General features: G+C 41.6%; 2 protein-coding genes across 2 annotated transcripts in view; one reads left to right on the forward strand and one right to left on the reverse strand.

The window, feature by feature from the left end:
- Nucleotides 1-837: 837 nt before the first annotated feature.
- On the reverse strand, nucleotides 838-16,641 carry TMEM26 (transmembrane protein 26). Its single transcript, XM_027714433.2, has 6 exons — nucleotides 16,313-16,641; nucleotides 13,115-13,193; nucleotides 7,310-7,423; nucleotides 6,602-6,822; nucleotides 5,491-5,567; nucleotides 838-3,214 (listed from the first exon to the last, which is right to left on the reverse strand). Exons 1-6 carry the CDS (start codon nucleotides 16,501-16,503, stop codon nucleotides 2,799-2,801), a joined length of 1,098 nt encoding a protein of 365 aa, XP_027570234.1. The 5' UTR covers nucleotides 16,504-16,641; the 3' UTR covers nucleotides 838-2,798.
- CABCOCO1 (ciliary associated calcium binding coiled-coil 1) overlaps nucleotides 11,189-22,043 on the forward strand; it is a 112,722-nt gene continuing 101,867 nt past the window's right edge. The window contains exon 1 of the mRNA XM_039386122.1: nucleotides 11,189-11,210. The gene's annotated coding sequence lies outside the window, so the exon portion shown is untranslated. The remainder of the gene's footprint in view (nucleotides 11,211-22,043) is intronic.

The following is a 22,043-nucleotide window of genomic DNA, read 5'->3' on the forward strand; positions in this document are numbered from 1 at the left end:
TTCAAGGGAACCCATTCTACCACTTGCCTAGTGCAGAGTTCTGGAAGACAGTGGGATGGCACAGTGGCTCTCAAACAGCCAGCTGCAAAATCCACTGCTGCATCCTCCTGCTCAGAACATTTGCAAGGGTGAGGAGGGCTTGCAGCTGGGGTTTGCTGCTCGGCCCAAAACATGCGAGCTACTAGACTTCATAATTGCCATTCCCAGGCTTCTCAGTGAAGTAGAGGGAATTGCATGTCATTCCTGCTGCTCCCTGGCATGTGTGATTCCCCTCTGCACAGAGGTCGGGAGGTAGTAGTCTACCCACCACTGAAGTGCTTTGTCAGGTTGGGTTTTCTTTTGGTTTTAAGCAATCTGATTGCCATTGCTGCAATACTGGAGAGGAAAAGGAAAGTCCAAATCCTATTGTAAGCAGGAAGGAGGATTTTGTCTGAGTGAATGGGAATGGGATCTAGTAGTAACCACCTGACACTGGAGCGAGTTCTTCTTACCATAAATCTGATTAGAAGCTTTACTGCTGTTTAAAATTGAACAGACTGAAGACCAGGAAATAGAGTTCTCTGTAAAATATTCCTGCTGTAACCAGTCTCTGTACTGCTGACCCCAGGGGATCTTGCATTTGCTGCAGGCTGAGCCTAGTAGGCAGTTTGTTGCTGAACTAAACCTTTAAATAGACAGCAAGTTTAAAAAAGAACATCCTGCAATTTTTGTGCTGATGAATTTAGAATGATGTTCTAGCAAGCTCAGTACACTCCAAATTAATTAGCAGTGATCCTTTTAACAGGATAATTACTATATCAGCAAGTGGTAAACGCAAAATGAATATGAGTAGTCCCAGCTTGCATCCATAAGGAAGAGCTGTGTTGTGGTTCTACCAACTGATTCTAAATTCATCCCAGTGTGAAAGGTTTTAGACAGCACAGCTCATCATCAGAAATGTCACATTTTACCTCTAGACTTGAATTAAAATCCTTAATGAAGTTGCATTCCACTCTCCATATGTCTACATCACAATACCATGGCAAATAATGATAGGCTTTTTTAAATTTCTGGTGGAAAAAGGCCCAAAATAAGAAGAGGAGGAGGTATTGCACATTATTACTATTGTATGAATGGTAGAAAGGGCTATGAAGTACATGAGACTTCCTTCTTTATGGCTATGCATTTTCTTCTTTCCTAATGGAAGAGTCTGATCCTGCATAGAACAGTAAGAAAAACTCACAAGCATAAACAAATACTCACATCTTTGGGGTTTGGAATTTTTAAATAGGTTCACCTTTAAAGAATAAATGTCATTGCTTCTCAGGCTGTAGATAAATAAGTGTATGACTGCTGCAGTGGTGGCAGAAACACTTTTTATTCATTCCTGAAAACAGATTCTGGCTTTAGGTGGCTGAGGCTTTAGAAAACAGTGTTTAATTGGGCATTTTTCATAAGGGAAATTACCTTAATTAGGTCACTTTATATGCTTTTCTGCTCTCTTTCAGAATGGATGTAGAAATTTGAAAAACCACCTGTCATTCTGTGTGAGAATTTAATTTTTAGGTGGACTTTCAAAAATCACTTCTCTTACTTTTAGCCTCTATAAACCAAGTCCAGCAAAGTCAATGGCCTTACACTGATCTCAAGTGTGCACTTGGGAGAAATTGGGACATATGTAGTTCATTCCAAATGTGAAAAGTGTAAATTAATAGTTAGTAGCCATGTCTTAAAAATGGGTCTTGACACTCACCAGACCAGGCAATCTCTCAAGTTATTTCAGGGGACCTTGTGGTGCTTTATGAAATGTGAAGTGGGTGCCTGAATCCTTTTGCTTAGATTGTCTTGTCAAACTTGAGCAGCAGTGCCATCTTCTTTCTAGTGAGACTGTATGCCTGGGTCTGGCCACTTCTAAAAAAATCATATAAAATGGAGATATTTTAAAAACTTGTCTCACCTGTAAGAACAGTGAAATCAAGAGGGAAAAAAAGTATTTACAAATATTTTGGTGAGGTTTTGTGCGTGTGTTCTAACTGTGCGTGTGTTCTAACTGGTAGAAATAGAAAGGCAAGCAACTCTGTAGAAAATGCCTCTAGCAAATGCAGTTGTCTCCTAATGATCCATAAGGCTGCTTTTGGTTTTCTTTTAAGGTTTAGGTTATTCAGACCATGCAGATTGTAAGTGTCTTTCATATGCAGTTTCATGGTGTTGCATAGTTCTTAACTGAATCCAGCCAAGGATGAGGTAACATCTGAAGAAGGTTTTCTTAAATTTATGGAATGAACAATGTTCAGATGTCACAGTAACAGCAGACATTTGTCATCCCTCTTCACTTGCACAGTTGTTGCTGCTGAAGTTGCTCCCATACACAGTGAAGATATTGTTCGTCACACTGGAGTTAGAGCCCAACCATTCAAGTAGAGCTAAATGCTTTTGTACTTCCCATATGGATAGGCTTGTCTGTCTATCTGAATACATGCAAGTACATAGGTTAGCACAGTGCCACCAATGGTAATAACCAATTTTGTTAGTGCACCCAGCCTTTCTTGGTACAACCTTTCTACTACAAACTACGCCTACAAAATCCTGTGGATAATAATAATATGAAACTAGTCAAAACCCACCATATAAATGGATTAAAAAGGAAGTCCCACTCCTATGAATTTGCTTGAGAAATTTCCCCTACAATTTAGAAGAAATTAATGTTCTCATGGTGGAAGAGGTGACTTAGGCACTCAAGGTGTGTTTGATCATAGAAACAGGCAAAGCCCTTCTGAAGAAGCTGTGGGAAATGCAACTTCTTTCAACTCAGTGACTGCTCAGTGATCTTCTGACGGAGCTTGGGATTCCTCTTTTGGAGGAAAAGCAACCAGCTCTTTCAATTCGTTGTCGTGGTGACTGGCAGCATGAGCACGAGCCTCGTAAGGCTCACATGGGCAGCAACAGACCTCTCCTTTCCTGCTCTTCTGCAGGATGGTGGCACGGAAGTCGAACATTATCACTGCCAAACGATACAACTGTAGAGTCACAACCAAGACATTCTTAGCTGTAAAAAATACCAGCATCTGATTGAATATTCTGAAGTGGCCCATGAGGATTGAACGCACAATGAAGAAGGGCCCATCCTGTATGAAAAGGCTGACCCAGATGTTCCACAGTTCCGCGCTGTACCTGCACAGCAGCAGGCTGGGGATCCGCCTGGATGATGCACTTGGTTTGCAGCCAATATGCTGTACTAGAAGCAAAACAGTTATGTTAAAACAACTTTGTGAAGCAAAGCCGGGGTTGGTTTAAAGGGCACTTATAAGACAGGGTACCCCGGTTTATAAATGCATTCAACTGTGAACTGTGCAACATACAGCATATCCATTTTCTGGGATTTGTTTCGGCAAAACACTCAGCTCACGTGAGGCACTTGTGTAGTCCAGCAAACAGGACCAAAAACCACTTCCCTTTTTCTATCCCACAAAGATACCAGTATTTATACACTTCTAAAGCAAGAAACAGAAATAGATCACCTAATCTTTCTTCACAACTTTCCCAGACATTTCTTTGGTAAATCAACATGCTGATACATCATTCATGTATCTTTAAGAAAAAAACTACTGTGCTGAATAGGAGCAGCCTGAGCTGTTGCACTTCAGCTTGTTCCAGGCTGTCTAAGACCTTGCTTTTAAAAGATTCACCAGATAACCATTGCCTTTTTCATGTGTCACAGAATGAGTAAGTCCTGTTAGTGCAGAGCAGTATTGAGCACTGTGTGGTTTCTGCTTGCCATGCAAGACTTGAGCCACAGTTACTTAGTTTTCTGGGTATCAATTGCACACAACTGCTGGAACGTGCGTACATGGGTTCCCCTTGGCTATAAAGGTGGTGGTGGGCTCAAATGCTCTCTGTGTTGTGGTGCCTAGAGAAGGACCATTGGGAGGGTTTGTATGGGGTCATTTTGGCTGTCTCTTACAAAAATGCACGTAGCTTAACTAACTAACCTGTCTCTTGGACAGTGAGATTTCATTTGTTTAAAAAACATCACTACTTGTGATGCAGTAACAACCACCAAACATTTCAGCTTGCTAAAAGAATTCTATTGTTTGAGTCATCGCTGGAGAGGGGGAAAACCAGATGAGACTCAAATGGAAAATGAGCTGTAGAATGTAGAAATTTGCTGAATCCATTAGGCAAGACTTCAGCAGCAGCTAATTTTTTAGTATGTTTTTGTGCTATTGCTGTTTAATAGTCCTAACTGCATTGCTGTAGTCTAATCGTAAGTGCCTAAAAATTTCTTTTACGTCATCTTGGATGCATGAGTAAACACTGATGCTTGAATAAGTACTATCTGTGCAACTGTATAGAAGTGCCTAAAATAAGCCGTACCCATAATAATTTCAGGGAAAAGTGTGTTCAATAACTTAATTTCTAACTGGTAAATGTAATTAAACAAGCAGAAAAGCAACAGCCAGAGGGAAAAAAATGCACAGATTAAGTGCTGTTTGAATTTATCTGGATGGTGGTGATGTGTATGGGATGTTTTTTGGTTGGTTGAGGTTTTTTTTAAACCTGAGTGCTGTGCATCTGTAACAGAATGTATTTTACCATAACAAGAATTTCGGCTGTGATAAATCTGAAATGTGATTGCATCAGATTTTTCAGGAGGCGAGCTGCTGAGCTGAAATGCTGAAATATTTTCATAACTTTACTGTTGAAAACAAAGCCTAGTGCTGTCCATGAAGCAAAGGCTAGTGAATAAAATAATAATAAAAAATGGTCAGGAATTTTTAACTTATTATTTTAGTCATAGTGTCAACCTAGTAACCAATTTTGTGTAAGATGCTAGTGAGGATAAGCATCTTTGGGCTACTATACCTGTGTTGCATACTTTTAGTGACTGGAGAACAAAATGGTTGGAACAGATGAGGACTTGGACAGCTTTCATTGTTCTTCTTGGTCATTGCAAAGCCTGTTCTGCCCAGGGACAAACACCACCCTGAGCTGACTGAATAATCGGGCCTTTTAGATTAAGGTAAGGGTGTACAGTCCCAACATCATATGGTCCTTTAGGTTTCCTGTGAATAGGCAATTTCTCCCGGGATAATGTCCCCAGTGCTTTTGGCTGTGCTGTTCTCTGTGGTTAATAATTGCCTGCCTCTCCACAGGGTCTAGAAACCTACCCACATTGGAGACATAATATAGTAGACCAGATCTAACTTGAAAGCTTACGTGGTGAAGTTTAAGGCAGCAACAGGCAACTGGAGCAATACAATATTACAATGCTTTTTCTTCTTTTTTTCTGAAAGTAGAGAGTTCTATTGGGGAGATCAGAGGTTACCCAGAAACAAGTGTTTCCTTAAAAGAAACCATAATGGGCTTTCTTCAAAAGCTGTCGTTGTCATATAAATTGCTCTCTGCCAGAAGTCCTCGGTATAGCCTGTAGTGTGTGCACAGCCACAAGATGTGCCAGCGAAAACTTAAGAGCATTTTTTTCCCTTTTCTTGTCTACGTGCAAGTACTAACCTGCAAGATCAAGTGGAAACTGTAGCATACTCCAGGTCCATACAGCAAGAATTGCATTTATGAGAGCATAATTCTTCCTATGGGAGGGGGGAAAAAGTGATAACAATAAAGATGCGGTTTCCTTATGTGATAACAAAAATGTTTCCTGTTGTGTTTGGAATGTCATTTAGAGTGGTTGAGTGAAAGAGTGATTTATTAATGCATGCTCTTGAGATTAAAGACTAAGGAAAACAGAGGCACCTCTTAGTATGGAATTTTTGCTGTTCAGGCTGCATGTTGCAGCTGTGTAATTACACTAAATATCTGATGCTAACATTATAATGATAAGCATATGGAAATAGACTCTGTGGCTCAAAGAAGAGATATCTTTACCCTTGCAGTGATTACATTCCTTACATTCCTTGGCAGCCTTAAGCTTCTCTCCCAAGTGGGAGGGACCTCTTTTCCTGCTCTAAAAACGTTGCTTTGATATTAATAAAAATAAAATAGTATTTCTTTGGGAGGATGAACCTCTTCTGTGACTCTTTTCCTTTTTGATGGATGTTCACAGCTCATCTCTCAGCACTGTGAGGGGGAGATGAGCTTACTTTCTCTGGGAGAGGTCACAACAGTTGAAAATTCATACCAGACTGTCACTCCCTTTCTCCTTATCTTTGAACACTTTGTCATTCTATCATGAAGAAAGCACATGTGAGATAACCGAAGAAGCAACTTGGATAATGAATCACTAAAGCAAACTCTAGTTGCTTCCTTGCCAGTTTAAACCAATTCATTAACCTGACGGAGGCTTACTATGTATCCAGTGTTTCAGCTCCTGTAGCCAAAAGAACTGATGCTGCATGGCAGTTCTGCTACTTGTTTGGCTCTTTGAACCTTTTTTTGTGATGGATCTGACATGCTTTCTCTGCTGGCAACAGAGAAGAGCTTGTAGGACTAACAAAGCTTGTAGGACTTAAGCCTTTCACAAAGGGAAAGGCGAGAGTAGGAAAACAGAGCCTTTGAATGTAGCCTTCTGTTTTCTATGGGAAATACAGTTCACCAGTCTGAACACTGCACATTACACAAGCATCTTGCACCATGCAAGTTATTTAAATCAGCAAAAAGTCCTTACCGAACATCCTCAATGTCCAAGGTTTCACTGGCAAATTCAAGTATATCTGCTGCTGTTCCCACAAACATGAGAAGCAGCTGAGACAATTGATCCCGTGTGATTTCGACTCCAATGGGGAGAAGCCATCTCCCAACTACTAGTAGCAGTAGAAAAGTCTGGTGGAGGGCCAGTGTCCATACAGTCTCACAGATTGTGGAGAGCTGATTGACAAAGACTTTAGCCTGTTTAAAAGACAACAATGGCATACTATAACTTCAGCAGACTGACACTATAAGTACCTTCAGAGACTATTTGTCCTTGAGCCTGCTTTTTGTTCTCTTTCATATTGTATGAGAGCAAATAATTTCTATCTGGCAGGCCTAATTTGAAAAAGGCACGTTAATACAGACTTTGGATAATGAATAGCAAGTCTTTCTCTGTGTACTACTCCTCCTGTTCTCATTTTTCAGCTGAGCATTATCCTTTGCAGGATCATCACCCTGACATTTTCTAAGTTCAGTTACTGAGATCTGGAAGAGAGTCATGGAAGAGTCTCCTCTTTACACAGACACTTGTCTTGGCAACAATAGTTAGTATGCAGCATTTTCACAATGTGCTTTTCTGAAATTAGATATATATATTTAGTTTTACTCACTCTGCAAGAAGCTTTTCTCTCTAATTGCTCTAATTATCGTAAGATCTCCACTAGGAATAGGAAAAGTGTCCCACCGTCTGAATGATGTGGTGATCCGTTCCCTCATTTCCATGACTGCTGTCTCTGGATTGATTGAAGTCTTGGTTGCTGACATTCACCTGAACTGCCCCAGGCTCATTACCACAGTACTGTTGTGAACAAAAACATGACACATACATAAACATCCCACGCAGGGAGCAGGTGTGCTCTGTGGCTGAGTGTGTCCTGTTTTGCCGAACTGTAGAGGATTCATTTGTGAAACACCGTTGCTGTTTACAAAGGTGCTCACTCTGAATGTAATTCCCCTCTTGTTCAGAAAGGAGAAATTCCTTTCGTGAGGGCAAGAGTGATGTGTGTTGGTAGGTCCTTGAGGAAGTGTAGGGTTGTACTGCAGAAGAGGATGTAAATTCAAAGGCTGATGCAGTGGGTGACATCTCTGTGCTGCCAAGTCTGCACTCTTTGAATGTGATCTGCTTGCAGCTCTCCTGAACAGGCCACTGGGTTCCTACGTGGGCTCTCTTTTGCTAAAACAGTCAAATAAGGTAAAAATTGGTCATGGTCAGTCTGATGTGTTGTGTTCATGGTCAGGCTCTATATTCAGACTTGTTCTCAAAATATCTGCTCCTATTCTCTACTATCCAGAAAAAGTTTTCAGAAAATGCCATTGTTTCATTTTTCTGTGTGATTTCCCTCAAGGCTGAAATCGAGTTGGGGTAGGATATTTGGGTTGTATTCTATGCCATTTCTGCCCCTGCTGTGCCTTATTTTGTAAGGAAATTCATAAGTGTGTGAGGTGAAATACAGGAATATTTAAGAAAAATGGACCTTTATTGTTGCCTACCCCCACAGAGTAGAAAAAAGTACTGAGTACTTTCTCCAAGTACCCAGTGCTCTGGGAAACTAAATGTTGGCTAAAACATACTGTTATTCCAACTGCAGTAAACCAGAGGCAGGGCTATGTTGCATCTGCAGCACTGCCCTGCCCTTCTACCTTCACACCTAAGGTTGGCCCAGGAGCAACTGGGGGGTTATGGTTCCAAAATCTGTCTTCATAACAACCCCTTAACATCTCTCTTCATTATAATAAAAGGAGGGTAATTAGATAATCAAACCATGCTGGTATTAGAGACTTTTATCCTGTCCTATTTGTGCCAGAGAACAGCAGATGATTTGCATTTCTCCATTGGGCCCCCCACCATTTTATTGCACGGGGAGTGATTTTCTGCAACAATTGGAATGTGTTTGAGTGCATACTGAGTAGCTGTGTTCAGCATAATGCCTGCCAATACAAGGGCAATGTTTCCCAGCAAATTTCAGATTCTACTTCGATACTTCACTTGGCCTCTGATAATGTTGCTCAGTATCTGAATAAATGCTGCCTCTTGCCTGACCTTGTGGTAGATAATCTTCTTGTGACTTGAAAAATCTGGAAAAAATGTCAGTGCTCGTTGCTTTTATAATTGGTGGTAAAGACTCCTAAGATGAATGCTTATCTTATTTGGACAGTGGGTGTGAGAGTGTTGAAAGACTGACACACAGATGTGGGGGAAGATGATATTTCCATTTGGAAGAGGGAAGTCTAAAGCTCTGGCCATGGAAACAGTGAGATGGAGGGGCTGGTACTCTGCCTGGCTACAGCCTTGCAGGGCTAATCTCCCTGGGTTTGCCCTTCAGCCACAGGAGAGAGACAAAACATCTTGTTCAGAGGATATTTTGGAAATCAAATTTAACTAGTGCTCTGGAGAGACATTTATATCTGTTGCCTATAGAAAAAGCCTAAAATCTATGGAGACCAGCTCGAAGTCAGCCTTTCTGGATTACCTGCACAGGCAGTGTGACACAGTTGGCCGAGGAGGCCATGACCTAAAAATATTGCATAACTGTCCTAAGCACCCCAGAATATTAAGTGAATATCAACAAGTAGCCTGGGTAGGGCAAAGGGATTGCCAACTCATGGAGGAGGAGGAAGGCTGACTCCAACAGCCTTTGTTTTGTCATTGTCTGCATTTGAACTCACCCTTGCCTGGTCTGGCACGGTAAGAGGATAAGAGCCATGAACCTGTATCAAACTTCACATCCAAGTTTGGAGATTTTTTTTGATTGGTGTTTTAAAACCCTGTTGCTCGGGGATGAATTTGCTGAACTTGAGGCAGAACTCACGTAGGGCAGCCTACTTGCCACACTTGCTGTATGTGCAAGGACAGTGGAAATCCCTTCCCAAACTCTGTGCCAACATCCAGTAAGTCAGACAGGCGGCTGAAGGACAGGACCGAAACAGGAGCCTGCAGCAGTTACAGTGTGTGGGCAAGGTGTGTGAGTGCTGCTCTGAGCATGTGGTGTGGCTCTCCCTGGGCCACCAACAAGCACATCCAATTATGGATCATCTCAGGGCTGATCCACATGCCCTCCATACCGACAGAGGAGCTGCAGGGGTCAGCAGCTCGCACTTCTGGGAGGACGTGGAGGAAAGCATGCCATGGCTTACAGGGGGCTTGCAAGGAACCTCTTTTTATCTTATTCTAGTGGCACAAAGGGGCAGGAAATATCTCTAAGAAAATTAATTTGTGTTATTGGTGTCTGTCACTTTTGTGAGTATTTCCAGCTGAGAAGTGGGTTTCCATTTCAGTGCAAGGCTCCATGAACTTGGACTGAATGGCACTCCCAGGGCCAGTCCATAGCTCTTCTCAACTGTTTGCAGGCAGGAAATGGAAAATTGCATCTGCAAAAGCCAGTTGTTTAAGTAGGCTCCTGTTTTTTTCATTTAAGTATGTTCATGTCTTGTTTCAGTTTGTTCCTCTCTGAATATTTATTAAGTAGTGATTGTGAAGTGATTCACTTGAAAGTTTGGAGAAGAGCCTTTATTTTCAACATGTATATGCATGTAAATAGGACTGGTGATGCCAGGCATATTTACCTAGCAAGTTATGGATGTGCAGTGACTTAATGGGAACGTGACAAGGAAAAACTCAATACTGTTTTTCACAGGCATTTGATAAACATGGTTTACCTTTTTAATACTAGAGTCCAGTCACTCCTAGGTATTGAGACTGTATCTAGCTAAATAAAAAGGCCTTTTTTTTTTTCCTGTGCAAAGATAGAACAGGAGGAAATTATACCCATTTTGTATAAATTCTAGCTCTGTTTACTTTCTCTTTCTTCTGAGATGAAGCTTACACACCTCTGATTTACAAAACATCTAATCAAAACAGAAATGCTGTTGCATGACATGGCGACATCTCAGTGTATGGCCCGCAGAGAGCTCACTGCCAGTGCATTGGGGACATCTGGAACACCAAACTAATTCAGGCAATTTCTGTTTGCATGTTATTCACAATCCATTAGTCCCAAATAAAGCGGAGGTTAGCTAAAACTCTTCACACTGGGTCCAGCATTGGGATGGTAAAATTGGCCCTCGAGGGTACTCAACCATGACATTTAACCTGTTAATGTGCATGGAGGCTGTGCAGGCTGAGGATGTTTTGGAAGAGCCTAGCCCTTCCCTGGAGCAGGCCCTCTGCCAAGCAACAGGTACCCTGCTTGCTGTCTGTGATTTGCTGCAAACAGTGTGGCCATCACTATGGCAACACGTGTGATGTCAGAAATTCAAAGCACTCCTGACTGCTTCATTTTGCTCATACAGGAGAGCTGAAATGTAAAACAGGGAGAAATGATTGCTTAAGCTATTTTCCAAATTGAGGAATATAATGGGTATGGGAGGGAAGAAATAGTGAAAGATGTAAGATCACTTCGAGGAGATCATTATGCTATAATTTTAGCTGGTAAGAGAATCCCACCTCAGAATGAGGGAATGGACAGTAATATTCACTGTTTCCTCAAAATATTCAATTTAAGGTGGTTAAAAATTATTACAAGGTTTACAAGTATCTGCCTTACTACTGACCGGAAGCCTACACTGACTCCAGCACTGGTAGTCGGGTAAGCCCTGCAAAAGGTGGTCGGTTATTGCTTTCTGTGGCAGTGATACACCTGGCATTTGAAAAGGTAACAGAGGTATTTCTTTCTCTGAAAGAAATTGTACATTATTAAGAAAGAATGTTTGCGGATTTTAATGGATTAAATGGTTTTAATTTTCTTGACACTCTATTTTGCAGACAGCAATGTCTTCTCTCAGTACAGTTCAATTTACTTTATCATCTCTCCCAAACATGTATTTCATTCCCGAATATGTTACCACAAAGCAGTAGTTTCTATGCAGTCAGTATTTCACTGTTGATATATGAATGGTATTACTTATGTCCAGTTCTGCAGTACACAGAGAGGCAGAATTGCCTCTGTCTTAGGGAGGGGGGCTGCCTATTAACACCTGCTTTAAATAACAACACCAACACAAGCAGCTGATCTTTCCTGGTAAAGATTCAACACAAGATCAAAGTTCTACTGCCTTAAAGACCACAAACTGTTTTCGTGGTGAATAAATTAAAAGTGTTGATCTAGCATAATTACACATTCTGTTAGTATTTAAATAAGGAAAGTCCCAGGAATACTTCAGTATTGAGAGTAGTCCTAATCAGGGTGCTGTGTTTGAGGTTAATTGACAGGAGGGCTGTTCGCCTTCTGGAGGTATTGTTTTTGAATCTGTTAGATTGTGTGTTTCCAGAACTCTCTATCCTATCTCTCCAGGTATAAACTAAGCTGTTAACTTGATATACTTCCCCTTTAATTCACAGTAGCAGTATATCAATAAGAACAAAGTATGCCATGTTCTAACATCATTTTGGGAAATAAACTGCTGCCTTTGACTACAGAATTAGCCTGTTTCTTGGACCAGGTTTAACTATGACAAATGTTCTCAATATCCACATTACCTGTCTGTGACTGTTTAAGGAGATTTGGGAAAACAAGAAGACAATAAATTCCTGCTGCTGTATTTAGAAAAAGCCTCAGGCATTTTCAGTGTAAACACAATTTTGAATATTTGATTATGTTTCTGTGGGCTCTAACAATGTTTCAAAGGAGAAAATGAGGCACTAGGTCTTCTTAGTCTAATTTATGTATTTTCTTCTGTTACTTTTTTTTTATTGTTTCAATCAGAATCTTTACTGCTGTGGATATAAGGCCTTGCAAATGTGCAAATGCTGGGATAGACAAAATCTCCTTTTCACTACATGGAAGTGCTATAGGGACTTGAAAGCAGCCTGCGTGAGGAGATGGTTCACTCAATGGGAACTGCTGGGCTAAGTGACTGTTCTGGCCCTAAATGCCTAAATGACCCCAGAACAATTGCCTTTAAAAGTGTTACTGTGTGTTTTAGTCCTGAATTGGAATCCAGACATCCCCCTCCTAGATTACTGTGCAGCACAAAGAAAGAAAGGATATAAACACTGACAGACAAATTACTGGCCGTGGTAACAACCAGTGAGTGTTGTCCTAGGTTGCAGCAAATATGAGGTAACCTGAGTATAAGACCCCTTTCACTGACACCTGTCTCAGTTTTTACTTGAGTTGTGTTATCTGCTTTTAAGTGCTGTGAAACTCATACTTTATTTTACAAAGACCTCCAAAGCAATGAAATTCTTTCATCATATTGAACAAGATTCATGCTGGTAACCTGGGGGTGAAAGGCTGAGTTTTTCAAACTTCTAGTCCTCAGTTCCCCAGATAAATACAAATAAATGGTCTCATTTTTAGCTAGGAATGAGGCTCATTATCTGACAATTAGAAAGTGCACAGTAGTCATAGTATAGCTGGCTTGGGAGACCCACCAATATGAAATAGAGAACTGGAACAAGACTTGGCAGACTTCTGTCTGTATGCCCAAATCCAACCCATCAAATAATGCGTCGATTTCAAACTAGTTCATCTTGTCTCATAATAAATACCTGAGTCCCATGATGAATTTCTAGCAGCCATAGTGATGGTACTGTGCAAATCAAATATAAAAATATTGCTGGTGAAAACCTGTGAAGGAAAAGAAAAGATATTTTGGTATTATAACACATCATAAATACCATGCATCCAAACATTATCTGCACTGAAAAGTTATCTTGTGCCTCTACCATATGAAATATTAAGAAATAGGGTAACTGCAAATAAGAATTGCTATTTTTGCTGGATTACTTGCTGTGTCAGTACTATAAATCACAGGTTTATTTGTACATGCATCTAGGATCATATATGGAAGTTTATTTAAAATCTCTTTTTAAGAACTAACCAAAGGCAATTTGCTGTTTGGATTTCCAGCACAGCACTCTCTGTACTTAAAAAGCCTCTAGCTAACATGCTCTTTCTGATTTCATGAAGAGTGAATTAATGCATTGAGTCATTTTACTGAGTGATGCTGGGATAAAGGTTGTGGGTCAGAATCCTGTGCATTGACACAGGAAATGTAGAAATAGCATCAGTTTGCCTATAACAAGTATTTCTTCAGTAGCAAGTCTTTCAGTGCAGGCTGTGCACTGAAAATGGGTCTATGAAAATGGGTCTTGGCCTTGTTTCCCCATTTGTGCTGGCAGTTGTATAATTCTTCAGGATTTCTGTCTCTAGTTCTTCTTTCCTTGCCAGTCTTCTGTATCACTTAGGATAATGAAACTTTATTATCTTCAGCTTCTTTAGCTGGGTTTATGCAGAAGTCATGGAGAGGTTTTATGACTCCCTCTGCAAGTACTGATTCTTGTGAGAGTTGATGTTCTCTTATAAAACAGATGACATTTGTTTGGGGTGGGGTTTTTTTGGCAATTCCTATCCTTTTGGAGTAGGAATGAGGTGTGATGCCACTAATGTTCCATCTGACTCTGCTCTCCAATGAGTGAGCATTGCTGCAACACCGCTGAGATGCTCAGCTGCCTTTGTATCACGTATATGTATGGCCCAGGACAGGGCAGTGTAGTCAAACTCAGGACATTTGCTTGGTTTCTTCTATCCTGCCACTGGCACATTCTGCAGTGAGTCTGATTGCTTATAAGTATGCAACTACAGCAGCACTTCGGTCAAATGCTGTTGCATTTATTGTTTGTTCCTATACTGAGTGTACCTTTATTTTGATAATCATGACTTTTCCAGTGGGGAGATTAGATACTGAGAAAAGAAAAAAACCCTGCTGCTCAGGGAAATGACTGGGTTGCTGAGCTGCTCTAAAATGTTTCAAACAATCCCCTGTAAAATAGTCTGGGTTTAGGTTTTCATAGTGTTTTTGTTTTCTTTTTCAAGGTTGGAAGTGTTGTTTGTTTTGACAGTGGGGTTTTTTTGTTGTTAGCTCTTAAAAAAAAAATAAAAAAAGTTATGATTCTGTGGGTTTTTAGCATGGTTATTTTGGGAGAGAACACACCTCTCATTTGAATGGAAGAACTAACATATTTTACAGTGTTTCCTGTAGGACTTGAGCACATGAAAAATCTGTCCAGCTGGCAGGTTAGCAGTACTGAGCTAATGATACCAGATCAGGCCAGGAGACTTCAGGGGCTTTAACCCTGCCTTTCTGTCAGAAGGGGCAATCTAGAGGAAATGTTACATGGCCAGGCTCACAAGAATACTTTTTCTCCACATGTGCCATTTAATGTTTTATGCTAATAAAATAATAAGGAACAGTTCTCTGTCAGTAATGAACAGAGACAATATGAGGCTCTTGGAGGCAGGAGCCTTGCAGCACAGTCTGCCCCTTGCTTGGATTGGTGACTGTCTGTAGAGGTGTTTCTATAAATGCTTCTGGTAATTCCTGTTCTAAATGTGTTTTCCACTGGAGTAGAAAATTACCCTGATACAAATAGATATTGACCATTTGTCTACAGTTCTTACCTATAAATGTCTTTAGTGTGCTGTTTTAGGCGCTGGACCACATCCACTTTCAAAATTTCCTTCTAACTAAACGTAGCCCAGTCTTTTAGCACATGTATTAATCTAACATGGATCTACTTTCAGAATCTTTTTTTCTTTGGATTTTCCAAAAGCTGCCATAGCAAGTGTTCCTTCATGAAGACTCTGTTGCTGCCTCTTTTCCCAAGTGAATTGGGTCTGCTCAATCTGCCTGTCTCATAACTGCATCTAGGGCTGTGCTGTTGTTAAATTTTCCAGTGTCCCAGACATTATCGCTGCTTTTACTACATTCAAATTTAGGGCATGGAGCACTTTTGTGAATTGTCACACAACACTGCTTCTGTTATGATGAGTTTCACAGGTTGCAACGGGCAGGAATTTAAGAACATGGAAATACTCTGGGGCTCTGGATTTGTCTCAGGGCCTGCCTGCAGTTTGAGTTTTTTAACAATAAAAGGTCCTAGTGAAATCTTGACAATTATTTACATGACCGCTTCCTTTTCACAGGGCACTTGTTTTGGCTGCCTGAGCACTGATGAGCTGTAGATGACAGCAGCAATTCTTTAGATGCACGTAAAAACCCATATGCTTGGGCAAGCTCTGCAATGACTAACTTTTTTGTTCATTTCTAGGGCAGCATTTCAGGCATGAAAGTTCCCCTCTGGAAGAGCCTCTCAAATCCAAATATTTAAGCCACTGTTGCTGTATCAGAAGAGTGGTTGCCGCTCATCTTTTATTTGTCACTGAGTTTAGGTTCATGCACTAGCATGGTGTTAGCACTCTTGGAAGGAGGGGGGAATGGGAATACAGTCCTTAGGGAAGGAGATGCAAACCAGGGCATGACAGGACAGAGTATGAGATGCAGGGAATCTCTGTGGGTGCCCCAGCATCCCTCTGCAGCGTGTAGCCCCGACAGGCAGTGGCTCAGGAGGTGCCCCCAGCGTCCCCAGCCCACAGCTTCACAGCATCCACCTCTTGCCTGCAGCTACATTCCCACACTTTTCACTGTTAGTATGGATACACGCACAATTATACAGAGTGGTTCCCGAGTAGTCTGCTGCAAAACTGCCCCTTCTGAAAGCCCTCTGTTTGGCAATGGACTGGCCGAACTCTACCAGTTTTCCATCCCCGCTGCCCAGGAGCAGCCGGGGAGCAAACGCGACCCCTGAACGCCGGGGCCGGGGAAGCCCCTGCTCTCGGGGGCAGCGTCCCATCTCCAGCAAAGTACATGCAAAGAAGCAAAAGGGGCTCCGCCGGGATATGCTCACCATTTGTAGCCTCTGCCTTGCTTAAACTTGAGGGTGAGCCCTGTCTCCAGGCACAGGAGAAGATTGAGCAGTGCCAGCAGCCAGTACTTGGGTTCTTTCTTCACGGCAGTCACTCTCCAGACCCCGATGAGAGAGTGCAGCACGAAGAGCAGGCGAGTCACCAGGGCACTGAGCAGCACCATCAGCTCCATCCCGGAGCAGCCCCCTCCCTTCGCCCCGCACTGCGGGGGCCCGGCGCCTTTAGGAGCCCTGGGAAGTTACCTTGGGAGTCACCGGGAAGCCCGCGCCCCGCAGGCACATAGATCTCTTCTCTTCCATCTCCACAAAGGGGCCCATTATAACAAAAAAGAAACAGCATCGCCCCTCCTCCAGACTTCCTGAAAACTTTTTAAAGGGAAAAAAAAAAAAAAGGCACTCTTCCATGCTGCCGTGGTTTGCAGGCTCGAAACAGCCCTGGCCGCCCCAAGGCAGGGGTGGGGGAGGGTTGCGTCTGTCCTCTCTATCATCGGTTCGGGGACCCAGCAGAGGGAGGTTTCCCTCTCACAGTTACCATCCCTCTGCAGCCCCACTTGCTGCTCTTGCCTCGTAGATGTTCTAACAAAGAGGCAAAATGTAAGACACGTTATTAATTTGAATCATTTTTGCTGAAAGCTCCACTGCACTACTGAGAGTGCAAACTAAAAGCCCTCTTTCTGCTCCCTGTGAAAGATATAATTCATACTTGGGAGCTTTTAAAATCGTTTGTTTAACACTGCAATACTGGAAAGCAGAAACTGTGTATTTAGCTCAATACTGGAATCCCTTGTGTAATAGAAGCCAGAAAAGCTAGTTAAGCCACTCTATTTTATCATCTACACCCCGCTTCAGGACTAAGGAGTGCAGAACTCCAGAAATCAGGATGAAATCTGGGCTAGTACTAATATTACTGAATTGGCCAGTAGAGACATATACAAAAACCACACGAAGTTTTCTGCTAGGTCAGTTACCTCCAGACTGACTTTTAGTATCCTCTGTGGGAACAGTGTATAAAGTACAGAGTATGTTTTAAAACTGCTTTGATGTTTGTTATAGAGATTATAAATTTTATTTGAATTTACACTTGGGCAACGAAAGAGAAATTTCTTCTTGATCAAAACTGTTACTGTGTTGCTCTAGTTTTGTGTTAATTTACTGCCAACATGCTTAAATTGAGATACACCACTGAAAAATGCAAATCAAGTCCATGTAACATACTATCAAAGGTCCCAACTTCCTAGCTGATTTAATTTTAAAAAGTCCTTTTTTTAACTTTAAACACAAGAAGATATTCTTCTAAGAGTTATGACCTTTCTAAGAAGGTATTTTTCCTCAATTGCTAAGATCTAAGTTTTCCTCACTGCAAAGCCAAACCTCTTCCTTTATGAAGTGCTGGTGCTGGCCACCTGATATCCTTGGGGACGGGGGGGATAATGGGGGAGAAGACTACTTTAAAATAACCCTACCCAGGAAAACAAAAGTCCATTCCACAATATGAATCACTCGCTGGGGAAATGCCTGTGTAAATAAATGGGCTGTGCAGCGTGCCTTGTTGAAGCAAAAAAAATCAAACTCCTCACGCTCAGAGGAAAATTAATTCAAGTCAAGGACCTACTACTGATAATCCCCTGCCAACAGCCACCCGGCCATATCATGCCTTGAGTGCTGCTGGTTCACAGCCCTTCCGCTGGTGTTAAGGTCAAATCTAGTAGAAAAGGAAACTGGGAACAGACGGATTCAAGAGATTGTTTAAACAAGATATTCCTCTGTGGGAGTGCTTAATGTCAAAGAAATGACCTGGGGGAACTGGTATATCTGACTGGTCATGGAGATCCTAACAGGGCAGATGTCACAAACTTGGAAAGATGATGATCAGTGGGATGTTCCTATGATACTGTGCTCTGGAAGGATGCAGTGAGCTTTGCTGATAGCTAGTAGTTCTGCATATTAAAGACACTTTGGAGCTGACTTGCTTACAAAAGAAGTTTAATCAATGAACAATCCAGACTTCAGTGAAAGTCCCAAACTCAAATAGGAAGAAGATATATAGTATTGACTCAGCCTCCCTCACTGGTGGACCATGGTGGCAGCACAACAGCCTGAGTAGAGGGAGGAAGTAAGTACTCATGGATGACTTTTATTTGGTCTAGAAGAGGCAAATATTGCATCCAGACTTGGCAGAGTATGTTTTTAGATGTCTCTGGCTAATTTGTGGAGCAGCTTGTTCAGGAGCCCACGAGGTCAGCGCTTGACTTGACTCCTCCGTGGTTTATGGGATACGATGTAGGGACTAACAGCTGAAGAGCTTCCCTGAAAGGGGGATCTTAATGTGCTTAGATTTGGCAGGAGTAAGACAAGCCAGAGTTCTCTACCATTGCTCTGCTCAACTTGAAAAAGGAAAACTAGATGAAGATCAGCAGACTTGTTGAAAGAAAGACAGATGGAACACCTAACTCTTTGCAGGGAGTATGGATGTTGCTTCCGTAAATCACATGGGAAGTACAGAGAAAATAACTGTGTATCAAGAGAAACCTGAGAAAGGGTGAGAAGAAGCCAGCATTGGCAGGATTAGTGAGATTGCAGGAGCAAGAAAGCATCCTTCAGAAAGCTGAAGTGCTGTCCAGATGAAGAAAACTGAAAAGATGATAAACTCTGGCATGTACAAACATGATAAGGCTGGCTGAAGGAATGTGAGGGACAATTGGCAAAAAACATAATAGCTAAAATGTCTGTTATCTGTTCAAACACATCATGAACAGGAAGTCTGCCAGGGAATTGTTCGGTGAGGGGATGGTCAGGTGGCACGGAAGCCCTCAGGGGGTGGCACGGCTGTGCAGGAGGAACAGATGAACTCTTTGGAGTCCCAGCATGAGTACAGGTGTACACTGTAGAATGGGACAGCACTGACTCCTGCACAAACCTTATAGAGTTAATTTTTTTATTTGGTGACATTATATGTATGGGTGTTCCACCAATTCTTTTCTTTTCATAGTTTCTGCTATTTGCAGCTTACAGTTGTCAGGCTAATTGATCACAGGCTAGGGAGAATTACTTTGTTTACCTTGTTCTTGTACTCTTTCCCTGAGGATGGAGTTGGGTCTACTGTTGGATACAAGCAGTGGAACAGATGGACCTTTGCTCTGACCCAGAATGGTTACAACAATAGAGACTTTCTGGTCTCAGAAATTGTCCTGGAATGGGAGCAAGACAGTTTGTGTGTATGAGAGGTTGTAGTGTTGGTTGGATCCAAGCTGAAAGCAAGGCTTGTGTCTGTATAGAGTGCTCTGCTAATGATATACCCTCTCCTCTGTTTTTTGGGTTTGTTTGCTTGTTGTTTTGGTTTTTTTTTTGCCTGCAAACTGTGTCTGTGTGGATGCCGAAAACTGTCTGTGTCTGAGTTTTGGTGATTATGTGCTGTGGGGTTTTTGGGGAGTTTGGTTTTGTTTTAAGGGAGAGCTCTGAGCAAAAGAAATTGTCTCAGAATTTACTTCTATTGTTTACAAACTGGGATGTTTTTGACAGTGAAATTTGAGGGTAGTGGCTGTTTGCCTTCTTCAGTTCAAGACACTTTGAAGATTTGATTTACAGTATTCATAAAGAAATAATTATAGGGTATTAAGCTGGAAGAGACTGGAGATGAGAATGGGTCATAAATTTGCTGTGAGTCAGTGTCCTAGTTAGGACAGCTGAGACCAGTTTATCATGGTATGGGTGTAACCCAAAACTGTGTATTCTATAGCCTTCCATGCCATTTCCCAGAAATTGGTAGCAGTAGAGGCCTGCGAGATAGGAAGATGTTCCTGTCCTCATACCCTTTTATGGAATTCCCCGCTCTGAGGGAAGGACTGAGCATCCTCATACCCTTTTATGGAATTCCCCGCTCTGAGGGAAGGACTGAGCATCCTCATACCCTTTTATGGAATTCCCCGCTCCGAGGGAAGGACTGAGCATTCCTACCTGAACTGGAGAATATATAAACTTGGAGTTTTGGAACCTTTTTACCACTCGTGGGATCCAGAGGAAGACTGCAGCTCACCGCTCTCAACCAGACTGAGACCACTACCCTCAACTGGACTGCAACCACCACTTTTGACCAGACTGCAATCACCACTCTTGACCAGGCTGCAACAGCACTCTCACCAACAGGTTTTCCCCTCACTTTTCCTTTGGACTCAGGGGGCCCAATGAACACCACTCTGTTCATGCCCCAGGGTGCTGGGTTATATATTTGGGTTTTGTGGGTTAAAACCAATTGTTTGTCTGTATAACTGTACTTATTGTATTATTTTAGTAAATTGTTATTCTGACTTATAATCTCTCTTTTGAGTTGAGTTCATTTCCCCTGCTGGTTTACCTTTAAACCAGCACAGTCAGCAATGTTGTTCTGGTTGTTCTGCTCTGACAGAGACACTGGGATGTATAAACAGATGCGTAACGTGCTGGATTTCAGACCTCAGTCAAATTACACTAATTCAGGTGATGCTTTTCCAAGAGCGAGCTGACAGGATAGCAAGGGGGTTCTGTGATTCAGTCTAGAGAAAAGAAAACTTGAGAGATGGAAGTGGCCAAGTGTTGCCAAGAGGCCAGGGATAGCCCCATTTTTCCAGTCCCAAAGTAGAGGGAAGGAAGTAAAAGGCTTAAAAAAAAATAAAAAAAATTGCAAGTAGGTGTCTGAAGACACCTCTTGCTAGTGAGGCACTGCATTAGATTGTATAGAGAGATGTCCATTGTCACAGGCTTTTAAGCACAGATTAGGGAAACATCTGTCGGGGATGACAGCAGTTTAGTTGATCAGTGTGGGGCAGAGGGCTGACTGGATGATCTCTGGAGTTTTCTCCAAGTCTCACCTCCTAGGGCTCTAAGTTTATTTCTTTATTATCCAATCATTGCCTTGAGTCTCTAAGGAAGTTTCTTGCTTAAATTAAATCTGTTTAATTTTACTTCCATTGGATTCTTAAAGAGGAGGAAATTGTTCTGCTTTCTCAATGCTTGACTGCAAACTGTGAATAATTCTGACAGCCTTACAGAGAGATCACAAGAGGCAGTTAACATACATGTTGACACAAATGGGAATGATTCAGTTGCACATGTGAAACAAAAAAATTTACCCAATTCTGGCATACATGAAAGCCTAACTATTGCCCATCAAATACAAGAGGGGAAAGCCAAATCCTTCAAAACATGATATGTGAAAGAAGGTACCAACTAAGCTCAGTAAGGGTATGAAGGAAATGAATAAAGGAGTGAAAAAAGAGAGTATAAAAAGATTAGCTCTCCAGTAAAAAGCCAATATGATTGCAGAAGCATTAAAATCCCTGCAGGAGATTTACTGAGGACTCTACCCTGGATTAGAATTTGATATAAAATAACTTAACTAAAGTCGTACAATTTCTGTGCCATTTGTAGCTGAGTTAATAGCATATGTTCCTGGAGGATTACAGTCAATGATTAAGGAAATTAGGTTTTGTTTGAATTTAATTTAGTTGTATAAAGCTGCTACAATAATTTACGGCTTTGATATTTAATATTTAATAACCCTGATCTTAAAAGAATCCAAGATATAGCAATGTCATTACATATTGAAATATTATCCCCATAAGTCATTTATATTTGCTAGTTGAGAAGAATGTTCATCAACTAGATGGGCTAAACTGGAGCTACTTGATAAAAACCAATGCAGTTTTACAGGTGGTGGTAGTGAAATCTTTCTGTATCT

This window comes from Pipra filicauda, unplaced genomic scaffold (genome assembly GCF_003945595.2).
Source record: "Pipra filicauda isolate LSUMZ 115617 unplaced genomic scaffold, ASM394559v2 scaffold465_size509821_pilon, whole genome shotgun sequence".
In the NCBI taxonomy this organism is placed as follows: Eukaryota; Metazoa; Chordata; class Aves; order Passeriformes; family Pipridae; genus Pipra; species Pipra filicauda.